This window comes from Protopterus annectens, chromosome 9.part0 (genome assembly GCF_019279795.1).
Source record: "Protopterus annectens isolate FY-2018-M chromosome 9.part0, PAN1.0, whole genome shotgun sequence".
NCBI lineage: Eukaryota > Metazoa > Chordata > Ceratodontiformes > Protopteridae > Protopterus > Protopterus annectens.
In genome coordinates this window covers 508,116,767-508,129,467 of record NC_056743.1, presented here as the reverse complement: position 1 = coordinate 508,129,467, position 12,701 = coordinate 508,116,767, and the positions used below count along the sequence as shown (strand labels likewise).

The 12,701-nt window shown below is 36.8% G+C and overlaps 1 protein-coding gene across 1 annotated transcript in view; it reads left to right on the top strand.

The window, feature by feature from the left end:
• The window catches only part of LOC122811307 (aldo-keto reductase family 1 member B1-like), a 356,222-nt gene that overhangs the window by 218,963 nt on the left and 124,558 nt on the right, over nt 1-12,701 (top strand). The window contains exon 6 of the mRNA XM_044083068.1: nt 9,532-9,648. Coding sequence (XP_043939003.1) covers nt 9,532-9,648 — 117 coding nt within the window. The remainder of the gene's footprint in view (nt 1-9,531; nt 9,649-12,701) is intronic.

Sequence of the window (12,701 nt, the reverse complement as noted above, 5' to 3'; positions counted from 1 at the left end):
TTCAAGGCCACACCATTGATGAATCTGACTTCAATCAGGTTGCCAAGCTGCTACAAAAACTAGCTAGCAAGAAAAGTATGCTGTCCCTTTCTTATAAACACATTTCAATATCTGGATAAAATGGTATATGCGGACTACTGGAACCAACAAGGGTTGAATCTATTAGTAGAACAAAAGCTAGCAGCGATTAAATCCACGCTTATGTTTTCCCCATTTAAGAAGCTTACTTATGCACAATTTATGATTACCAATAACTTATACTTTACTCCAGTCCATTTAAATAAATTTAACCAGAGTGTGTCTACTGCATGTCCCTGCTGCTCCTACACACAGGCTGATATGCTACATATAATATGGTTTTGCAGGTACACCCACAGTATTTGTTGCTTTCTCAAAGTAAGACTTGACAAGATGGGATACCATAAATCAACCCTCTCATGGGAGATGGCATTGTTACATGTTACTAACCTTAAAATGTCAAAACTGAGATTGCATATCTTAATTACACTTTGTCTATTAATCAAATTCTACATTACCAAACATTGGCTAGATCGTACTAAGATGTCCTGGAGAGGGTTTAAATGTTTGGCTATTAAATGCATTACTTCACAAAAACTCCTAATAACAAACTCCCGTAAGCGTGCTTATTACTTGACATTTTGGAATACCATATTTGAGCACTTGACTGACAACTAAGTACGTATAAACTAAGGTAGTACATCACTACTATATATTCTTCCCCTATAGGCGTGTTTAACTCCATTTTTTTCCCCATTTCTCCCTACCCCGACTGTAGGGTGGCTTAAGATAAATATTATGTCTTCTCCTCTATTCCCTTTATAAAATTCAAACCAAGGGCAATACATTGTGTTCAGTTATAGTATTCATCCTCTTTCATCTAGATTTTACATTCGGTTTACTCCCAGGTGTCATATTCGTCTTAAGCAGTACTATTGTACATATTGTATATAGTTAATAGTTATATGTTCTCTTCTGTATTACTGTTCATTGCTAAACTGCAATTATCTGTGATATTTATGTATTGCAAAATCAATAAAATTTCTAATTGAAAAAAAGCAAGTTTACAAACTATTTTATAACTGTCCTTTTCATTTGAAACAAAATTTCTTAAGTCTTGCCTTTCATGGACTTGTAAGCATCTGCTGTATGCTTTCTGGATGCTTAAATGATCCAATATCGCCATCTAGTGGCAGAATAGTGTAGAGTACAGTTAAGCTTCAAAAACAGCATGATGATGCGAAAATGGACACCTCTGCTCAACAGGCATCTGGTGGAGTTATTCTCAAGCTCTGGAGACAACTTTTAACATTTTCAGCAGGAAGGTGTGAATGTAAACTCATTTAGCTTTAATTTAAAGGCTCGAGCCTTCTGTATTACTGTTGACTGAAAAAATGACAGCAAAGCTGTCACAAAACTGAGTGTTGCCATAGCAACATCTAAAGCTTGGCAAAGCAACCACAAGAAAAACAAAGCTTTTAGAATTAATCAAATCATGCCACAAAAAACACTATTTATCATTCAAGTAATGTTATATAAGCATAACCATAAACCGGCAAAGTGTTACACAGAAGCATACGGACCACATTAAAACACCAAAGAAAGAAAACTATTAGTAATATTAAACACCAAAATAAGACAACCAACATCAGCACTACATAACATAACCATGTCAACATCTCATCAATCTCTCTACAAAGGGCTACATTTCCTATTCACAAACCGAATTGTGTAATGAAGCAAAGAAGAGGCATCAGATCTGTAAGTGCTAAGTGATATAGTTAAAGCAACAAGTAATCATTGTTATAAACACAAAATTCTACCAAGCATTATTTAACTACATATACTATGAGAAAATAAACCAATATTAATAAAATCAGTTAAAATAAACTACTAATCTTTATCACAAATACAGCATTCAACCAGTTTTATTTAACTACTTATAGTATGAGAAAAAGTGCTATTAATCATTTAATGTGACATGCAGTAACTAAATATAAAACTATACCATCACCAACAGCACTATAGAAGGCAGTAATAAATTATCTGTGAACAAAAAAAAGTTCACAGATCTTACCTGTTGATCCAGTTTCATTTCCACGTACTTTTTGGGTCACTTACATGTAGAAAGGAGGCAAATAAAAAGATATGCATTTGATGTTAGTTATTTTCTAAGTATCTTCTTTTGTTCAAAGTTTTCCACGTTCCATTTTCTGGCAACCTCTTTAGACTTACTGTAGCCCATTCCATGTCTTCAAGTTTGTCCACAAGTTTATTTGTTTTAACAAAAGAAAGAGCTGTGTCTAAATCCTCAACAATTCTAGTTGCATTCTGGTGAATGATTTTTAACCTTGCTGGCAATAATATGTGAGATTTTATTTGTTTTTTTTTAAGTTCTTTTATTAAGGACAAAACAACTTTCCTTTTGGAGATTACTGCTGGTGAGTAATCATTACTGGAGCATACTAGATTGTCTTTTACCTTAATTGGTGATTTTGCCCAGGCAGTTTTTAGTACTATTTCCTTATCATTAGATGAAAGGAATTTAACAATCACAGATTTAGTAGAACTAGTTTTGCTGTTTTTAGAAGATACCATGGACCTGTGTGCCCTTTCAGTACCATAGGAAAGTGCTTCAGGAAGTTCCAAAATGTCTGGCAACCACGATGTTAAACACTTTTCTATGTTATTCTCTTCTATATTATCAGGTAATCCAAATATTCTTATATTATTGTAGCGAGATCTGTTTTCATGATCATCTACCTTTGATAGCAATTGAGTATTTTGTCTTAAAAAAAATTCATTATTACAATGACAATGTCTGAGCTACAAATAATTGAACTGTTGGACAATCAGAGTTCTTTTAAATACTACAATATGACTGCAAATGAACGCAAGTTGTTTTATGACTTAATTAATAATGAGAATATACTTATTTGAAAGATGGCAAGGGTAATTCTTTGGTTGTATTAGACAGAATATTTTATGACAAAAAATGTGTCAAATGCTTTTAACAAAGAAAAAAGTCTTATGCTTTTATTGATGCTCTGATTGAAGAATGGTTCTACACAGGGAGAATAACTGAAGAAATTAAGAAATATACTAACAACAAGTCCCCCAAATTTAGTAGGATTTTTGTGCTTCCAAAAGTCCACAACGATTTGGATAACCCATCTTTTATACCCATTGTTGCCACTGAGGGCACTAAAACAGAGGCCATTTCCATTTTTGTTGACAAACATTTACAAATGGTGGCAGGAAAAAGTAACTCTTATATTAGAGATACTTTTGATTTTATTCAAAATATTAAGGAAGTGAATGTTTTGGACTTAGATTTACTGGTCACCTTAGATATAAGATCGTTATATACAGTAATTCCCAGGGTGGCCACGGTGGTGCAGCGGTTAGTGTTGCCACCTCACAGCAAGAGGTTCTTCGGTTCGATCCTTGGCTGGAGTGCCTTCTGTGTGGAGTCTGTATGTCCTCCCTGTGGTCGCGTGGGTTTCCTCCGGGTGCTCCAGTTTCCTCCCACATCCCAAAGACATGCTGTAGATGGATTGGACACTCTAAATTGGCCCTAGACGTGAGTGCATGTGTTTGTGTGTGTGTGTGCGCCTTCTGTGGAAGGTAAGGTGCCGGGCTGGTAACTCGACACTGTAAAACTCCACTGCCAATCATGAGCAGACAAGGTGATCTGCTGTGGCAACCCCTAACTGGGAAAAGCTGAAAGAAGAAGAAGAAGATATACAGTAATTCCCAATGAAGAGGGGATGGAAGTGGTCAGGTTAGAGTTGTTAGCCTCATAGCTTTTTTCCCAAAACACTATCAGCTTGCTAATGGAAATGTTAGATGTTATTCTTTGTTATAACTTTTTTAAGTTCAACGAAGGTATCTACCATCAAAAAAATGGAGTGGCAATGGGTGCAGCGATGGCACCCAGTTATGCCAATATTTTTATGAATGGCTGGGAAAGAATGCACATTCTAGCTAATAAATTTATGGACAACATTATTTGTTACAAACATTTTATTGATCACCTTTTTATTGTGTCGAGAGGGGGAATAGACTCCTTGAGAGTTTTTATAACACACATTAATAGTGTCAGTACATATTTACAGTTTACGTCAGTCTGGTATGAGATGAGTATCTCATATCTAGATGTAGCAATATTCAAAGACAAAGGCAAGCTGTCAACCAAAATCAACAAAAAGAATGTGCAGAATAATGCATACCTGCATTTTTCTAGTATGCATTCTATGAATACTAAAGAAAATATAGTAAAGGGACAATTGATGAGGATCCATCAATTAACTACTAATGATGCAGATTTTTACAGTGAAAGTGAAAATGTGTGTTGTAAATTTGTAGCCAGAGGTTATTCCAAGAAATTGGTTAGTAACAAATTTGAGGAGATAAGTGAGTTCAGGAAGAATGACAGTTTTCTTTCCAATGTTGAATTTAAATGAAGTTAATGACGTTTAATGAAGTTAATTAATGTCAAAAAAGATTACAGGACTGCTATGCAAATTTCCAATAGTGTTGATTCAGCAGCCATAAAATGAATTATTAATTGGAAAATTTTAAAAAGCAGTGAAGAGGTTTATAAAGCAGTTGGAGATGGTCCTACGTTCATGCACAAAAGAGGAAAAAGTTTTAAAAATTTTTTTCAAAATCAGTTGGGCACGAGACAAACAAATGCAAGTAATGGTAGTATGCAAAGATGTTATGCATGTAATTTTTGTGATATGATTTATGAAGGGATCAACAAAATTGTTGTTAGCAATTTCAAAATTAATATTAGCAGCATTTATACGTGCAAATCAAAATATGTGGTTTATTTAATTATTTGCAGACCATGTGGGGCATTTTATGTAGGATGTACCAGTAGAAAACTATACAGAAGAATGCATGGGCACAAAAGGTCAGTAGAGATTGACAATGAAAATAATGCCATGGGAAAACATTACAAAATGGAAAATTGCCCTAGTGATTTTAAATTTATTGTGCTAGGAGCTATTACTGGTTATGAAACACTATTTAATGCGGAGAAAAAACTTGGGTGGCTTGAGTATTCATGGCAGGTTAGACTTAATGCTTGCCACCCTCCAGGGCTAAACAGCTGAGAGGATTTTGTTGCGTATTTGAGAAGGATGGGGTTAAGGCATTGACCTCTGCTAAACCATGTGATAAGTTGATTTAAGTATTTAAGTTGAATGTATTCAGTTTGTAATTCAGTCTGATGAAGTCTCAGTGTTGAGAGACGAAAGCGCTTACTGGATTATTGTGCAATAAAGTAAGTTTGGTTTTATTACCGGATTTTTTTCTTATTTTTACTTGTTTATTCGGTTTACGTTTTGTTTTACTAAATTCAATATTATGTTCACTTTCCTGAATTCTGGTGTCCATATCATTAAGAGCTATTTGGATTCCTGAGATTTGTTCTTTCTGTTGTTTTAGGTCTTCATGGATAGTATCCATTTGATGTGTACATCTCTCCTTGAAATCATCCAGCTTCAAGTCCATTCTGTCAATTTTGCTGGCTAATTCTTGTACATTAGTCAGCAGGGACTGTATTTCCTTTTTAAGGTAGCATCCTGATGTGCTGTTTTAGAGAAGCTCATCTTTTAACTGGTGAAGATCAGAGTATCACAGAAATTTTGACAGGAAAAATTAAATTATTCTAAAAAACTTTAAAATACTATCCTTCTTTATATCAAGAGGAATAAAAAATAAAAAAAAAAAAATCCACAATTAGGATAGTTATTTCAAAAAGTTCCTGTCATAGAAAATCTGAAGAGACAGAGCTAAAGAGAAATGCTTCTACTCAGTGCTCTTTATGGCCACGCCCCCCAAAAATATCAGTTTTTATATACTTAAAAGTAGGTGTAGAAAATGTATGTATTATTTAAGCAATAAGCCACACCCGGGTGTGGGTAATGCTAAATTTATCCACGATTGGTGTGGTTTGGTCACAAGGGTGAAGCCCGAGTGGCCAAGCAAAGAGAACCGTGGGTAAATCCAGCATTACCCACACCCAGAAGTGGGTTATTGCTATTATACAATGACATTATTTAAGAAACAAATACTTACTTTTCTTAAATAATGGCATTGTATAATGCCTCTGTGCTGCCCTTCCACAGCTGTCTGGTATTCTGCAGCAGTTCTGATGTACTGTGTATGCATATGCTTATGCAGTACATCAGAGCTGTGTGTGAAAGCAACGGAGAAAGCAAGATCTCCGTTGCTTTTTAGAAAGTGTCTCACTATATTAAAGGAGTTTACACACCCCATAGTTATATATACTAATTCCGAGATCGCACAAACAGACACAAAAAGGAAACGCACACCCACACATTTCTCAGTCCCTCACGCACACACAAACATCACACATATACATACATCAACACATCCAACACTTACACACATTCAGACACACTCGAACTCCCACACAAAACCCTTACAAAACACTTACTTACCTTCAATTGCACCTACATCCATACACGATACACTCCCAACACCGCACGGCACATACCATAAGCCATAACCGCGAATTTGAATATGAACTTTCGCAATTTTGAGTTTTCGACTTTATGATTTCGAAATACTGATACTGAACTTCGGTATTTAAGTATTTTGAAATTATAAAGTGAACCCATAGATATATATATATATATATATATATATATATATATATATATATATATAAAAATATATATATATATATATATGTATGTATATATATATATATATATATATATATATATATATATATATATATATATATATATATATATATAAAGCTGTATAGTCAAGTTATCATAACAGAACACAACCCTGATAACCGCAATATAAAACCATTACTTAGTAAACATTCGTGGGATTAACCACATTATCAAAATAGTGTTATATACACCAGCAAGTAACATTACATACGTGTTTCCATTGTTTCAGTCTTCATGTCCCTTCACACTGCAGGTACAGTACGTGTCATGTGTTATTACATTTATATTTGTTCTAAGACTGTGTAGAACAATGAATACACCTTGGTCATGCATTCTATTTGTATCAATTTCATTTAAATTGGCTAAGCTTTATGTATGCTGAGTCTGTGTCCTTTTAACAAGTGTGTAATGTCAATTGCTGGTGTATGTAATACAAACACATTATACTATATGTGCCAGTTAGTTAGTCTGCCTGACTGCCAGGTTTCTGCATTCAGGAAATGAAAGAAAACTTGTACAATGACAACATTCTCAGTGAAACTGTTTGGAGTTGGGCCTTGAAGCAGTGCTCCTGTGTTATCACTGTCAGATGTAGTGACATTAGTCTGTTGTTTAATGACAAAATTCTCAGTGAAAACGTTTGGAAGTTGAGCCTTGTGGCAGAGCTTCTGCAGTGCTGTGGACAGATGTATTAATCTCAGGCTCAACACTGTGAAGGAAGATGGCGACTGAGAGGAAACTGACTGATTAGGTGGAGAAAGGGCAACTGAGTTCTAATGCAGAGAAGCACAAGGTTCCTCACTCAGAGTTCCAACAAGGCCCAGCAACTTGGTGACCTGTTTTCAAGAATACTGAAGAAAAGATTCAGCCAAGATGATGATAACTGCAAAAATGAACCATAAACACAAATAAAGGCTCTAGTCAGGGCCAGTAAGGAGCTGGAATATATCCCCAGGTTGGTGGGGTTGGACTCAAGAACAGAAATATTATGCTAACGATCTACAGATCTCTTGTTAAATCATAGCTGGTATGCTGACTACATTTCTAATACACTTGCAAAGGGAAAGAAATCCACATTATCAAGATAGTCAAGTAATACCATGGTAACTGGTATCTTGGGGATAAAGAGAAGTGAAGATGGAGTGGAGGATGTTCAACTTCTCCTCTTGCAGGAAAGAAAATGAGAAGTAAAGTGAGGACACGGGACACAGGAGATGACAAGGTAGTGAGGGGACAGTGTGACAGAATAAGTTTAAAGAGGAAAGAGAAGGAAGGCATTCACTTCAGTCTAGACATTACCAAATATTTCTCATAGGGGTGGATAGGCAGAACCGACTGCTATAGAAACTGTGACTTCAAGGGTGCCTTCAGAAGCCCCATAGGATATGTACTGGGCAGATCACCTGCTCAAAAAAGTCAGATGAGATTGTCCATTTTCTGCTATCTTTTACATGTAATGGTAAATACAGTGTGACCACACAAACCAATACATGGGAAGTTACTACTGACTGTAATGTCTGCCAATTTTGCCTCTTGCATTTTTAGCATAATGATGTGTTGTGATTTGTTTATTAAGATAGAATTGTGTACTCACTTGTATATCATTGTAGCTCAATAGAAATGCTGACCTGTGCTGTGTCCTGGTTCTCAGCTGAAAAGTGTCTTTAGACCAGTCTTGCTTGACATAATGGTTAAGATGTTTACCTCACAAGGTCATTTAAGTCTTTCAGAGGAGTATGATAAGACAGAAACTATGGAAAACTATGGGCCAGATTCCAAAAGAGCTGCTGTCTGTGTAAATCTGCCCTGATTCCAAAAGACTACAAGGTACAAGATTTGACTGTCACCACTGAGCGAAACTGGATAGGCTTAAAATAGCTCACGAGGGCAGCTAGCCCACTAATAACTTATGAACCTACAGATGTCAAACAATATTAAGATTTAAACATTTTCACTGCACTCTTATTGCTTGGTGGTGGTGCTGCGGTAGCATTGTCGCCTCACAGTAAGATGTTGTCCTGTTTGATTCTCAGGTAAAGCGTCTTCTGTGGGGAGACATGCGTGAATGGGCGTACCTTTGTTGAAGGTTGTGCGTCAGAGCTGGCAACTCGGTATGTAAAAATCTACTGCCAATCATTAGCGGACCGGAGTTCCGCTGTGGCGACCCCTAACTGGGAAAAGCCGAAAGCTACAACAACAACTGCACTCTTATTGCTTCATGCAATTGAATACAGTGAAACAATACTAGAGCTGCAAATCTACGGTCAAAGAGAAGCTGCTATAAGAACTTTTTAAAATTTTTAGCACAATTTAAAATTATATTGGATAGGTTTGATGAAGGTCAGTATGGCAGTTTCATACCCTCTTCACTACCAAGTCCATTTTCTAATCACCTGGTCACTAATAGGAGGACATTTAGGTCTTTCTGAGTAGTATGATAAGAGAAACCATGGAAAACAATGGGCCAGATTCCAAAAGAGCTGCTGTCTGTGTAAGTCTGTCCTGATTCCAAAAGACTTAGTGTAAGGCCTGTCTATAAACATGCTTACAGCAGGATCCAGATTCCAAAATACCTGCTGTCCATGTAAGTGGTCATGTCCACGCTGAGCGAGTCTTATGGAATCAGGCCCTAAGTGTTTGCGTGATAGAGTGAGGTGGCAGGAAGATGATACAGGAATCTAAGATTAGGGTAAGTAATCATCATCCTGGCTAAGGAAAAAAGATGTGTATGGGGAAACTGGACCATATCAGCTTTGCTGTAGTGCATAATTGCATAATTTCTCTTCTTTAGGAAATGGAAAAGCTTGTAGATGAAGGCCTTGTGAAAGCTATTGGTGTGTCTAACTTCAATGTCGGTCAGCTGGAGAGATTACAGTCGATGTGCAGAATTAATCCAGCAGTCAACCAGGTAAGTGTGCTGTCAATGGAAAAGGTGAGAAGCCAAAACAGATGGGAGCAGATTGTCTCTGAAGTAAATTGAATAGCTTCTCATGTAATACAAGCTTATGTAAAATGTTTATTTCTACAGAGCAGAAAGCCAAGAAAGAAAAAATAAATTGACTCAAACATAAAAAAGAGATACGCCATATAACATCTAAAAACTTTAGGAGAGATGAGTAAACATCAAGTTTTTCATCATCCTTTCTCAATTCAGATCAGAGATTTCTGTGAAACTCAGACTTCTAGATTACAATTACTGAAAAGCTTTTATGCTGGTAAAACTGGCTGCACACTTGTTACTACTGATATTTCTTTAAAATGTATTGCATTTCAGACTGTTAAGGTCAAGTCTTAAAATCCCACAAGTCCAAACCTGTGAACCTCTTGCACAAAAAGCCTGAACCAAGCCAGAAATAATGGGGGACAAATGCCACAAAATAGGGACACATTTTAAATATTGCTCGTATAAACTTAGAAAGTTGCTAGAATAAAAGATTTTGTGTTACCATGGTTTTCAGAAGGATACGAGGTCTGAAACCTAAACGTCTGGCATTATTTACTGAATTCACTCCTCACTGATTTCTCAGAAAACCACATGTTTTATGAGGAACAGATCAAAAATATGATGCAAAAGTCAGGACATTCTGTGAAATTCTGGACAGTTGAGAGGAAGTTCCCAGTCTTAAGATTCAGTCAAGGTAAGTATTAAGTTTTTTTTCTCGGTTACTGTAGATTTGAATAAATGTTTGGCTACACAGGCATATTAAGTGCATCACTGAACTTTGTCACCTGCAGGGTTTGTCTGTCTGATGCCCTAATATAAGGAAAACATCTACTCTGCTGACTTTCATTCACATAACTAACCCTCTGACAGTTTGCTGGAGAACCAAACTCCTGTAACAATCAAAGCAACTAAGAGCACTTTGGTATCAAGGCAACATCCAAAAACATTGTGGAAATGCATCACTAGAGAAAGCATTATTTACTTTATAAAACAAAGTAAAGTATTCCCCAGTAGGTAAATGAAAACCGTTGTAAAAAGCACACAGCAAAACAAATGAAACAAATGGTAATCCAAAGCACGCTTTCACCACTAATGTGGCTTCATCAGACCATCTACAAAACAAGAACATAATACTCTAATGATGTACTATGCCTTTAAACTATTTTACTAGTATAAGTGATTAAATGCATTGTACGTGCTTACACATAGCTAGCCTAACATTGGATGGTTACATTTTGAAAGTTGAGTGTTTTATGTAAGTACCTAGATGATATATGTTATTTTTAGTTTTATGTTATTTTGCAGATGGTCTGATGAAGCATGAAAAGTAAAATACAATAAAAAAATAGTTTTTTTATTTCTTTATCGTACTGAATGGTGTTTAGAGTTGTGCTTCGGATTACCGTTTGTTTCATTTGTTTCATTAGTCCTCAGATGTCCATTTTTTATCCATTTGTTTACTTAAAATCCAAAGACATATGAGGGGTGCAGAGCTAATCAGCACTACACTTTGGGGAAAGGATTATTTGCATCTTTCCTGGTCACTTTCAGTGCCCTAGGGCTACAGGGATATAATGTCTCCAGGCAAAGGTTCATAGCTGTGTACTAGGCCTTGTAAGCCTAGCCATGCATCCCAAATCTCTGACAAGTTCTGGTACCATTGATAAGTGTGAAGGCTCCACCCAATCTTAGCTTCTGCTTCCCATTATTTTTTTTCTTTTCTTTCCTGTTGATTTTAAGGTCTTACCTTATACCCTGAGTGGTGGTACAGCGGTAGAGTTGCTGCCTCACAGCAAGAGATTCTCCTGTTTGATTCTTGGCTGGAGTGCGGTCGAGTGGCCTCCGAAAGACATGTGTGAATGGACGTGCCTTTGCTGAAGGTTGGGCGTCGGGCTGGCAACTCAGAATCATAAAAATCTACTGCCAATCATTAGCGGACCGGAGTTCCACTGTGGTGACCCCTAACCGGGAAAAGCCAAAAAAACAAACAACAACCTTATACCCTGATTATTATGTATTTCATCTTAGAAATGAGAATAAAGGCTTGGAAGAGGCTAGATCATCATACTACAGGACTAAGATGTTTTCTATTAAGTCTTCAGTTAGTCCCATCAAGACCCAAGCATGCAGTGGCTTCAGAAAAGATGTTGGTTTATGCTTCCACTGCCAACAGGAACTATAGCCCTATTAGCCTGACTAGCCTTATCTGCAAGGCCATGGAGTGAATCTTCATGCATCTTATCAACAAAGATATAGGTAATCTCCAAACACTTGCCCCTACTCAGTTTAGATTTATCAAAAGGAGATCATGCCTGTTAAACCTAGTGGACTTCTTCGAGACAGTCACCAAGGCCCTGGACGAGGGGAAATCTATGCATACAGCCTACCTAGACTTAGCCAAGGCTTTTGACACTATTCCTCACTTAGGCATCATTGACAAACTCACTCAGCTAGGTATCAACCCTTATGTCGTTAGGTGGGTCGCTAACTGGCTCAGTGATAGAACCAATATAGTAAAAGTAGGGGAAGCCACCTCCATCGGCATACCTGTAACCAGTGGTGTTCCAAAGAGATCAGTCCTGGGACCTCTACTGTTTGGAATCTATTTCTCCAAAGTACAAACAAAAAATAAAAGTCTATGGCTGACAAAGTTTGCTGATGACTGCAAACTGGGAGTGGTCATAGAATCTCCAAATGATGTAAACATCCTACAAAAGGGTCTTACACAAACAAATGATTGGTGCCAAAGTCATGGCCTTAAACTGAATGCAAAAAATTGTATTATCATCCCTTTTAGTAAGAGCAATGTTCCTGCAAACTATCACATCAATAGCAGCACCCTAAGTACACACTCAGTGGTGAAAAACCTGGACACACAGGTTGACAGCAACCTTACCTTTGATCACCATGTCTCCACAGTGGTAAGAAGGGCATTCTATACTACTCATCTCATAAGTAAGAGCATTGCCTCCAGGAAAAAAAGTAGTTATAAACCTCTCTGTACTCTTCCTTCATCA